The sequence below is a fragment of the Anser cygnoides genome, chromosome 4 (assembly GCF_040182565.1).
Source record: "Anser cygnoides isolate HZ-2024a breed goose chromosome 4, Taihu_goose_T2T_genome, whole genome shotgun sequence".
Classification (NCBI taxonomy): Eukaryota; Metazoa; Chordata; class Aves; order Anseriformes; family Anatidae; genus Anser; species Anser cygnoides.
In genome coordinates, this window is record NC_089876.1 from 15,574,894 (window position 1) to 15,587,119 (window position 12,226).

Genomic DNA, 12,226 nt, shown 5'->3' on the forward strand with positions numbered 1-12,226 from the left:
AATGAAAAGCCCTTTCATTTCTTGATGTATAAAATTTATAAGCTTTTTTTTCTCTTCAGTTACAACACACTACATAGGCATGCACAAAAAAAGATTACAAATAGGAAAACAAAACTTCCCTGGATGATTCACTTTGACTGACCTCCAGTCAAAGCACATTGAACCAAAATTATATCACAATTACTCAAGGAGATTTATCAAGGTTTGAGAATTTTTAAAGATCTAAGTAATTTTCCCTTTTAATATCATGGGTACAATTGATTTGTGGCATATGTGAATATCAATTCTGCGAAGTGGCTCCTGTAAACTATACTTAAATAGTAAACTGTTTTGTGCCACCGCATAAAAATGGATCTGGGCTCTCAATACCATAATGACAGAGGAAATGACATAATTACAGTAGATTTTCTGTTCTCTTTATAAAAGATGAACATAATAAGTCTGACTTTTCCCTGGTCTCTTCACTTTGTAGCTATGCAGTTAGAAGGTATGACTTCCAGTGCCAGAGATAGATTAAACTTGCAAAAAATCTAAACATACGCAGGTAGAGGAGTTAACAATTAAGTTACCCAAACAACCCTAGTTCTTCTTAGTAAAACACTGCATAAAGGGTTAAAAATGTAGTTTGAAGAAATACATTAAATTTAACTCCACATTCCCCTCAGGTTCTCATTATAGCAGAAAATTAAGGTTTCCTGGATGACTTTATGTATTTTCTTTTTTAGTATTTCATTTTATTGAAGTACATTATTTTCACTACATTTCCCAGGTTTCAATGATTCTTTTGTACTGCTAATGCACTCTAAAATATTTTAGCACAAATATTCTAATGCATTCATCTTTTTACATATTTCTTGGCATAATTTTCCTTGGATTTCTTTATTTTTTTAATTATTAAAAATGTTATAAATGAGACCAAGGAAAGAACCACAAGAATAATACAGTTTTATTAATCCAAATATACATGGTGAAAGAGGCATATTGGTTTTCTGTGTCTTTGTATCATCACAATAGCATGAATGGTAAAAAAAAGATGAAGCTAAAATTGATTCAAAATTGATCAGTAGATCAGAGAGATGTAAAGTATACGAGAGGACTTGAGAGTTCTTATTTCTGAGCCCTGCTAGGGTTAGACATATTTAGAAGGAGGAGGGAGACAGGCAGCAAAATAACTGAAAGCTTCACTATCAGTCACCCTGCACTGTTCAGAAATTCAACATAATAGCTTTAAGTAAATAAATACATAAAAAAAATGAAAAGAAAAAAAAAAAAATCCCAGGGGGCACATTCATTTGCTGTATGGCAGAGCTGAGTTCAAGCCTCTTCCTCGTTGTGTGCAGGCCTTCCTTTTCCTCCTCCCAGAGGCATGGCCTCATCGCCCGGCCAGTCCCAACGTTAGTGCCATGGGTGCTGGAATATTTCGTAACAGACACTGCACACCCTCCATAAACGGGAAGACGAGCATCCTTCCCTCAAGTGACCCAGCAGTTCAGACTGGTTGAGCTCTGATATCGCAATGGCCAGCCTTGGAGTTGTCGACCTCACCTCAGTGACTGGATATATAGTCATAATTAGTTACAATGATACGGTTAATAGCTTTCTTAATTTCAGTCTGTATTTCTTCAGTTCTAGCCTGTACATAAAAGTTTGATTAGTCCTACAGCGAATCTGAAGGATCTGTACCGCTAATTTCTAAGATAATTCCTAATTAAAGCAGCAAATTTCTTACAGAATCCATTGAAAATATTTTTTAGTGAAACAGTGGGTGTTCTTGTAAAATTGCTGAACATCCATCTTACATTCAAAGAGGAAATAAGGTCAAGTAGAAGACAATATATTTTCACATATACATCACATAGGCTGCCTTTGCTTTTAGCACAGCACAGATGCCATGGCTCAGAAGGGGAACATGCTCCCCTACAGCTTCCAGAGGTTTAATGAGCAAACTTTGGCAAATCTTCCCCTAGAAATTTAAAGCACTGACTTTTACAGTCTGCTGAGGTGCAAACATATACTCCTCCTGTTTAACAGGCTACGTGGTCTGTGCAGTCCCGCGGAGGGGCAGGCCTCGCTTTCTTGATGCAGGTGATGCAGGCTACCAACAGGATGCCATTCAGCATACACGAGCTCTGTTTCAAAACCTCCCTGCTCAAAAATTTCCAGACATCTCCTTGGGTCTCCTAGCTGGTCTCCTAAATACGGTCAGATCATGGTATGAAAGTCTTTGGAGCAGATTATTCCAACGCTGGAATCACCACGCAGTCGCTCGTAGCACGAGTCGGCTGTACCAATCTCTGGAGACCTATCCAAAGATGGTGAGATCAGGCCCCAGAATTTCAGAGGTAACACCACAGTATTCAGGCACATAAACACACACTGAACTTTCATGCAATTAATAGAGCTGCCTCGTGCGTTCCTTACAGCAGATCCCAAACTTACCCCCCGAGCTGTGAACAACACCTTCATGTTTGGTAAATAGTGGCAGCTGTGTCTGAGCTGCACATAGGAAAGAAGCTGCGAAAACAGTGTTCTGACTACAGCGGTACACACGGCTGGACACGTTGTTCTTCTGCACACAGCAGATAGGAAAAAATCAGCAGTTAAACCTTAGCAATCTCTGTCCTAGGAATCATTTTGTTTTATGTCCTAGTAATATAGCCAAATTAACCGGACATATTATAAAGACTGTTAAAAATGCTATCTGATGCGTGAGTGCACCAGCAACAACACAAGCTTTAAAATCCGACAAGCAATTTTGAGAATTAAACAGAGATTGACAGTATCTCTATTGTGTAGTGCCAACTTTTTGAACACTTAGCATTTGTCACGAAACATATGATGGTGTTGGCAAGTCCCCAGTTAGCACTGGTCCCCTTTGTGAGAGCCGCTGCCCAAACAAAGAACGAGATACGGTCCCATCCTCAACAAATGTGAAGTGTCTGCTTGCTCCACCGGGGAATTATTGCTCTCCTGGACGGGATGTGGAAAGCACACAGGCTTCTGCAGCACAGAATATAAGCTCTTCACAGTTTTGTAGGCTGTACACATGGAGCCTTTCTATCATTTTTCAGCAACTCGAGCTTACGTTCTATCTACAGACTTGCAGTACGATGAGATTGTCACAGTGTTTAAACCTTCAAACAATCTACGCTGCAAATCTGCCAGCCTCCTGTTCCTCAGAATGTTTCATCTCAGCTAAAAATGATCAGTTCAGAGGGATAAGAGCACCGAGGTGTGCAGCTGACTGCAATGCATTCCACCAGGCAGCCCTTATGAATTTTTTAGCTGAACTTTCTTCTGTCCTTGTTGTTCTTGCCAACCACATGCAGAACATTTTGGAGACAATAGCAGTTCCCCTGGGTTTTACATGCAGAAGCACTATTCAATTCCCAACAATTAAAAAAAATAAATCCTCCTAAGCTGAGTTTCATCTTATATTTTCCTTCATCTTAAATTAAAACTAATACCGAGAACTTGCACTGCACAGCTGAGAAGCTAGCAGAAATTGCCACATTCAATTAGGACAGCAGGAGCAGCAAACTAGAAATAGGATTTCTTTCACTTTAATTCACTAGTTGGTTGCCATAAATACTCTTCTGTAAAACACGGAATTCTGAATGCTCCACAGACATTATTTTCCTTTCATGAAGATGTTTGTTTACTTTGGCAGTGATTCTCTTGGGAGAAACTCTAATGACTTCCACTACCAAAAAAAAAAAAATCCAAAACAAAAAAGAAACAGAAACTGCCACTAGCAAGCAAGAAAATATTAGTCTAATGTGCTGGTTAAACTCTGGGGCGAAAAGGAGAAAAAACAGAGTAAATCACTGGTTTGCATTCCTGTGAACAGAACCCATATCCTTCAAGTTCAGCAGGCAGCACAGCCCTCGTGGTGTAAGTAGGGCTTTGAATAATGAACAAATGCTGCCCGTCTCCCACGAATTTTAAGATTTTCTGCTTAAAAAAAAAATGTATATATATATATGGGCATAGAAAAACAGAACAAAGCCGACTACGTCAAACCTTGACATATTTATATTTGACTGCTATATTTCCTTGACTGTTATATTTTCTCTCTACTTTAATTTCATTCTGATATACAGTGAACAAACAACAGTTTCTTTCCCATATTTGTTATATGTGGATGATTAATATTTTTTTTCTTTTAAAGAAAAAAAAAGCATTGGAAAAAATGTAAGCTACTGTGACTCAACAGACTGCTCATTGCTGGAAAACACTTGCCCACCTCCTTAGTAAGAATGCATAACTATTATTTTCAGAGTTTAAAAAAATCAAGAGCAGAAAAAACAGTAAACAAAACCCATTGATATAAGTCTTTATACATCTTTTTGCTGTGAAATGTCAAACCCCGTCATCTGTTTTTCTGTATGAACAACCTGCACTCCCAGACTGCTTTCCACGCTTCCATGGGAGGAAGAAGTCATTAACAAAAATCAGCTTTAAGGTTAAGAGGAAGCAGCTCTATCAGGAGTACGTTAGTCACGTATTTTCGTTACCAGTTAGAACAATGTGCTGTTCCTGGAGTGCACACGCAGGCCCATTTCAAAGCTTAAACAGGACAGCAGACCGTGCTTCCCTGCTCAGAGGTGAGAGGGAGACAGACCTGCTAGCAGAGAGCCCTTGAGAACCCAGGACAGACAGAGCTACCTAAACACACAGCTTGGGGAAAGGAGCCCAGGAATAAAACAGAGAAGATGGAGAAAGGGAGAAGAAGAGGTAAAATAGTAAAGAGAAAAAAGAAAAAAACAACAATCGATATGTAAAAAAAAAAAAAAAGAGGGGGGATGTTCTTGTAGCTGCAGAGCCTTGGAAGAAGGGTCAAACAGCAGTAAATCACTGTAAGTGGTGAAAAGCCTGTAAATGTTGTGGGCTCTGGAAAGAAGAGCTTGTTGCATGACAAGCAGCCTAGGATTCTCTGTGCTGAGCCACTCCACAACAAAAAGGTCTTTTGAAGTTGGTATGAACTACCTGTAGCTATGTTTAATTTGACTATAACACACACACACGCACACACACACACAAAGCAGAAAAGCAGCTTTTAGTACTGGAATGAGAGCAAAGATAATTTTCACGTTAACATGTTATTTGCAGTCCATATTCAAAATCACAGCCACTGGGATCTTCCAAATAACTAATGGAAGGGAAACAGCAGCTCCTGGCAGCACAGTTATATTATTTTTTTTACATGTTAGGCTCCTGATATTCTGGTGTTTGTGTTAATTTACAAAAAGAGGAAACACTGAAATAACTGTGCATTTACAAGGAAGTCTACATACCACAGTTAAAATTTTTGTCTGTTTCATGATTGATCATATATTCCCCAAAATTGTAACGTGCTTAGTGGTGTCTGATTAGAAAAAGGTATGGATTCTACCCCCAAGAACTTACTTACATTTTTAAAAGAAGCTAAACCCACAGACTGCTCAAAAGAAGGCAGCATGTCAGCACAATCCCTTTCAGCATTTAAAACTGCTAAAAGTTTGGAGCGTTTTTTTTTTTTGTTCAAGCAGAAAAAACAGAACGGTGAGCCAAAATTCTGTCTTGCATAATAATACCCTGCCTCTAACACTGGCCAATAGCAGGTGTTATTCTACTGGTTTTATGAAAAGGCAGGAACTTAAGCCGTGCATGGTAATTTCTAGAGGAGGCGATAACCACTCAGGGGTAAAATTCAGAAGTACTGCCTTGATGATGCCTTTCACGTCACCTAAATTCCAGCCAGAAGAGGTGTTTTGGAACCCTAGCAGTTTATCAGCTTTTTCTTTACGCTTTGTGTTGTGTTGCTCGTTCCGTTTGGCACACAAAATTTCACGCACAGGGGATGATGCAGAACGCAGCAAGACAAAATCAGATGGTCATTGTCTGTACGGCACTGACAAACCCAGGAGGGCTGTCAGCCCCAGCCCTGCCACAGGCCTCCCAGGTGAAGTCAATGCCCGGCACGTTTGTTACAATGAGTACACAGGAGCAGGTTGATTAACGGCTGCAAGAAGCATAACTTAGGTATATTGGGTTTTACCGACCTGACAGCTTGTTTCGCAACACCTGTTTTTTCCAATTTACATGGTACGTACAGTGCTGTCGCACACGGCTTGGCACTCGCTGCTCCCGACGTCTGCTGTCTACTCAAAGCTCCTCATCTGAGATAAGTGGCTCCTCTCTAGCATCCCCAGATCATTCAAGTCAGGAGCTCTGCTCTTCGGGCCCAGGTACAGGGTCGCTTTCCAGTGACAATCGGGGAACACGGTGTCCGAGCGTCCCAGCATCCACTAAGCTCTGGAAAAGCATGTCTCGCAAAACCCTGAGTAGCAAACAGTTGAGGTAACTGAAGGAAGGTTTACACATTTAGCCTGTTCTTACATATTAATTTAGGCTTCTGCTTTCACACGCTTTATTCCTTTCCTACTAGCCCAATCCAAAAATGATCTCAAACCTTCCCTGCAAAGAGGCAGCTAAAAAATAAGAAAGAAAGAAGGAATCGAGTGATTATAAGGGACAAAAAAAAATGAAAGCAACAGGGTGTGAATGGCAAATGGTCAAAAATAGGGAAGTGGAGAGGGAAAACAAAGGACAAAGCCCTTGGAAAACCAAGGACAGGGCCCATCACTTCTTGAAGAGAGTTGATCTAGTGGAGGAGAGGCTTGAATCTCTGGCCCTGGCATACACCAAGAACGAAGGGCTGCGGGGATCCTGTACCTGAGGCAGAAGGGACAGGAGTCCCAAGGACGCTTGGTTTGACTCAGCACAGCCACTCTTGTTTGTAGCAAGGTTAAGAAGCCACACAACCAAGGAGCACCTCCAAACTCCTGGGTAAGATACAGCCTCAAAATTTTTCCTCAAAATCAGCAGAGAGAGATCAGGTTTCTCTCTCTAAAGGTACCTGCATTAGAGTAAGATGAATCATGCTTTGGTAGCACCTGTCTTTTGTTTGCAGATGAGCCAACTAATTCAGAGTGGATGCTTACTTTATACATGGTTAAGAAGTGATGAGATTCCCCCCATGAAACTTGTTTTAATAAACGTGCATGATCGGAGTAGATAGCTACCATGGTAGACATAGGGTGTCATAGAAGGTATGAGTGTTCTTGTCCACCAGCAGAGGTTTAGGTTGGAAATGAGGAGACATTTCTTCTCAGAAAGAGCAGTCAGGCATTGGAATGGGTTGCCCAGGGAGGTGGTGGTGTCACCGTCCCTGGGGGTGTTCAAGGAGAGGTTGGATCTGGTGCTTAGGGACAAGGTCTAGTGGGTGACATTGGTGGTAGGGGGAAGGTTGGACCAGGTGATCTTGAAGGTCTCTTCCAGCCTTAATGATTCTATGAGTTAAAAGCTCATGGACACCTCAATAACTATTCTGAATGAAGATATTCTAGAATTTGGGCTCAATTTAAAGGTGAGGGGACAAAAACAATAGATAAACGAGTTCCTATGCACTTTCTAGCAATAGGCAGCTGGCTGCGGGAGAGAACAGCACAGCACTACTTCCACCCTGGTCAGATGCCAGCAAACGCCCCAGGTAGAGGACAGCTTCTGTTCAGGCTTGCACATAACCGAACATCAGGCGCATGACACAGAGGCAGAGGGAAGCTGGATCCTACCAGTTCTACAGCTCCCCAGAGCCATGTTTGTGAGGACCGGGCCATGAAGCAACTCGCTATTCAGAGCACAACCAGTACTCGGCCAGCAACATTTCCTTAGCATGCCATCATCGGCAGGGCCTCGGTCTGCACCCTACGTTTAGTTACATGGAAGACAGCTGCAGAGTTAGACTGGATGCCAACGTAATGAATAATGGTGGAGCATTAAGGGGAAATACAGCGAAGGAAAATATTTATCAGCTAGTCTTCTGCGCTGCGATTGTCTGTGTGTGGTAACCCTGCAAGGTGGCATGGATACCCAAATATACACCCCCACACAGACCCACGTTCACGTCAGAGATGAGCACACACACAGTATTTAATCTGCATTTTATTCACATAGAACAAGCCCACACCAATTTAAAAAATAAGGGATGTTTCCAATGGCCAAGGGTCCACTGGCCCAACGGAAAGCAGCCACGCAGTTTCTGACGGCGGCCACTAACAGATTCCTGGAGAAGAGCCCAAAAGGCCCAGCCACGACACGTCCCCAACGTTTATTTGTATCCCCTGTCCCCTCCTTTGGGCTCCCCCCGCCGCCATAACGGCCGGTCCTCGCCAGCCCCTCGGCTCGTGCCGCCGCGCCCCGCCCCCTCCCCACGCCTGCGTCAATGCAAATGAGGCTGGCAGGCGGCGGAACGAACCACCACACAACCCCCCTTTGTATCCCCCCTCTATAATAATGGTAGCGCCCACCCCGCCCGCCGGCGCCTCGCGTCGTTGGGCGGCGCGAGCCCCCCCCCCGGCCCGCGGGATTGGGCGGGGCTGCCGGCTTCATGCATTATTCATGAGGGAGGCGTGGCCACCAGCCGGCTCATTACCGAGGTCGGGCGGGCGGGGCGGGGCGCGCTGTGACGTAACTATGACGAATGTTCCGGCGTTCTTAAGGGGGTTGCGGCCGGCCGGCAGCCGGTATTGGGGGCGGGGGAGGCGGCGGCGGAGGGGGGAGCGGAGCGGGGCCCCGCTTCGGCAAGGAGGCGGCGGGACGGCCGGCCTCCTGTCCGCCCCGCGCGGTGCTCGGAGCCCGGCGGTCGGTGCCCGGCCCCGGAACTGTTGTGTAGCGGGAGGAGGAGGAGGAAGAAGAAGGGGAAGGGGGGGGTGGCCTGCCCCGGGGGAAGCGACCTGCCAAGGGCTCTCGGGGATGATCCAGCGGGCGGGCGCGGCTGGGAGGGGAAGGGCTGCCCTGACGGGGGTCAACAAATGAAAAGCAGGAGGGGGGGGAGGAAAAAAAAACGATAAAATAGGGTTATTTATTGTAGAAACGGTCAATTTTTTAAAAAACAGTACAGCGGAGGTTAGGGCAAGGGTTTTATTGTAGGGAGCGGGTATTTTTAGGCTTACGTAGTGGTCTACAGTAGTGCTCGCCACCCCCCCCCCCGGCCCCCCCCAGGTGAATTAATTAATTATCTTTGTCTCCAGCCGGGCGGGGTGTCCTCGCCCCGCGGTGCCGGGGCAGCCCCCGTCGGCCCATGGGGGACCGCAGCCTGCCGCCGGCAGCGGCCCCCAGCCGCAGCCCCAGCCCGCCGTGGGGTGTAGGAGGCGCTGGCTACGCGGGGTCCTTCCCCTCCCCGGCAGCCGCCTCTCGTTCCTCCTCCTCTTCTTCCTCCTCCTCCTGCCCCTTCTCACCCACCGCAACCGGTTCCTCCAGCGGCGGCGTGTCCGGTGTGCCGCCGCCCTCGCCGTTCCCGTCGGCGGCCGCCGCTGCGCATCCCCGCGCCATGCAGGATGAGCTGCTCCTGGGGGTGACACAGCAGCAGCGGCAGCAGCAGCCGGGCGGCGAGAGGCTGGGCAGCGGCCCCGCATCAGGACACCCCCCTCCCGGCCACCCCTCCTCTGACTTTAAACCCAGTCTCAGCCCCCACCAGGATTTAAACAAGCAGCAACCGCAGCAGCAGCCGCCGCCTCCTCAGCTGAGCCAGAAGAGGAAAGAGTTTAAGCAGCAGCCGCCGCCGCCGCCGCTCAGCAGCCCAGCCCAGCTCGGCAGCAGCCACCCCCTGAATAACCACCACCCCCCAGACTATCATCACCACCCCCCGCAGCAGCAGCAGCAGTTCAGCCACCCCACTGACAAGTACCAGCAGCAGGAGCACAGGCAACAGCAGCAGCAGCAGCTCCAGCTCCTCGGCGGTCACCCCCCGGAGCCGCCGCCGCCGCCGCCCGGGGACTACCCGCGCCACCGGCCCCTCAGCCCCGCCGAGCACCGGGCGGGCTCCGAGCGGCTCGCCCCTTCCTGCCCGCCGGCACCGGTGGCCGCCGACCCCAATGTGGGGGTGGCCGCCGCCTCCTCCTGCCTGAATCCGCCGCCGCCGCCGTCTCCTCCTCGCCTGCAGGCGAAAGCCAAGCCGCCCCCCATGGAGTCCCCCCCGAACAGCCACTTGCTGGGCAGCCCCGGGAACCTCCTGCCCGGCGGGCTGGGCTCTGGCTTCAGCAGCCTGCAGAGCCCGGAGATCCCCAGCCCCCATCACCAGAGCGGGGGCGGCTCCTCCTCGGCGGCTTCCCCTCCTCCTCCGCCGCTGCCCGGCTTCGGCACCCCCTGGTCGGTGCAGACCTCGTCGCCGCCTCCGCAGCAGACGCAGCAGCCTCCGGCGTCCAGCGGCGGCGGCGGCGGGCAGATCAGCGCCATGCCGCCGCCGAGCCCGGAGTCCGAGACCAGCTTCTACCCGGGGATCCCGTCATCGATCAACCCCGCTTTCTTCCAGAGCTTCTCGCCGGTGTCTCCTCACAACCCGTGCGCCGGGCCCTTCAGCAGCCCCTTCTCGGCCGCCGCCCCCCCGCCGCCGCCGCAGATGAATTTACCTCAGCAGCAGCAGCAGCAACAGCAACAGCAGCAGAACCGGAGATCCCCTGTGAGCCCCCAGCTCCAGCACCAACACCAGGCGGCGGCCGCCGCCGCCGCCTTCCTGCAGCAGAGAAACTCCTACAACCACCACCAGGTACCGGGGGCGGCGGCGGGGAGCCCGGCTCCGAGCGGGGGACGCCCGGGGCCGGGCACACGGGGCGGGCGGGGAGGCGAGGGGTGGCCGCGGCAGGTGGAGGGGCTGGGGCTGGCGGCCCCTCCTCGGCTCCCGCGGACCCCGTTTTGTTCTGGGGACGGGAGGAGAGGTGGTTTTTATTTTTTTTTTTTCCCCCCGAGGCTCCTTGTCGCCTCACCCTTGTCAGATCGAGCCCGTGGTGCTCCCCGGCCCCACAGCCCCTCACGGCTTGTGGGGAGCTGTCACCCCGGCTGACATCTCCAGGCTTTTGCCCGAAATCGCTCGGATTTGTATCCAAACGCAATACAGTGTTTCAGGTTGACGCGGTTCCCCCGCAGATTTTCCTGAAGCGCCCTAACAGTCCCCAACAGTGTTAAAATGGAAGTTGAGGACGAAGTAGGGGTTGGGAGGGCAGCCGATGGGTGCCGGTGCCTGCCAGCGCGCCGCAGCCGCCTCTTGCGCTCACCGTCCACCCGCTCACGAAAGGCCTAGGTTAGACAGGCCTCATATCTTCATTTTTCCTTAATTCAGGCATAGCATTATGTCAGTTTTAGGTGGTGGAGCCGGCTGGGTGAAGCATTTATTTTGACAATTTCAAAACTGGAATCTCCTTTCACGCGTGCCCCTTCGAGGTCCGACTCGGAGGCGTCGTGACGGGGAGCTGGTTGTCGTAGCACCCAATGCCCGCTTCCGAGAAATTCCGAAGCCATTCTCTAACGCTGAGGTGGACGGGAATTTTCTCTCTGTTACGAGTTGTAGGTAAACAGAAGCGGTGCCCGTGACAGTATAACTAGCAATATTAGAGGCTTGTTAACGTTTGGCATTATCTCTGAAGGTTCATTTCACAATACGGGGCTGGCCTCTCCCAAAATTCCAACCAAAGTATTCAAGTTTTACAACATAATTATCTATAATTATATAGAATGGGATGTTTGCCTGATTACTTGACCAAAAAATGTCTTTAGTTTTTTTTTGTTTGTTTTCTCGGGGAGAGCGCGTTATAATGCCTTCTTTCTGTTTTATCTACTGCATAACGTATCAACGTGGTTTAAATTTTTAAGTTACTGAAATTACAAGCTGAGGGCTGCTTGCAGCTAAGCTTTGAGATAAAAGTACCGAATTTAGAATATCCTCCCCTCACACGCACCCCACTTGTATGCTTGAGAAAAGGCCTTTCCAAGAACAGTCGGGTTTTAGAGCACTGAAGATAAATGTTGTTCTTCGCTGTCAGTCAGGCTCAGTGGGTCCACCTCTTGGTAGTACGGACAACCGCTGTAGGTCAGGTTTTAGCACAAGTTGTGCTTTAGGAATAAAAACTTGTCACCTTGCGAGGTTTTTGCTCTAAAGACAGTCTACATTGTGATGTTGAGGAGCGTAGTAATAGTGCGCTTGTTAAATACAGAAATACTTTGTACTGCTTCTAAATAGGGAGATAATTAAAAAAAAAAAAAAAAGTAAGCTGCAGAATGCCAGAGATAGTCCTGTTCATTACTCCAGAAATGCTTGAGCCGTGGTTTCAGAATAATGCATTTTAATGTGGAAATGTTAAGATAGCTTCTTCAAACAGATTCTCTTCTTTGCTCTTATATGGTAATACTT

At 48.3% G+C, this 12,226-nt stretch overlaps 1 protein-coding gene across 2 annotated transcripts in view; it reads left to right on the plus strand.

Moving 5' to 3' along the window:
- Positions 1-8,591: 8,591 nt before the first annotated feature.
- Positions 8,592-12,226, plus strand: part of CPEB2 (cytoplasmic polyadenylation element binding protein 2) — a 54,233-nt gene continuing 50,598 nt past the window's right edge. For both annotated transcript variants that reach the window (XM_048046013.2, XM_048046023.2), the window contains exon 1: positions 8,592-10,588. In XM_048046013.2, coding sequence (XP_047901970.1) covers positions 9,125-10,588 — 1,464 coding nt within the window. In that variant the 5' untranslated portion in view covers positions 8,592-9,124. The remainder of the gene's footprint in view (positions 10,589-12,226) is intronic.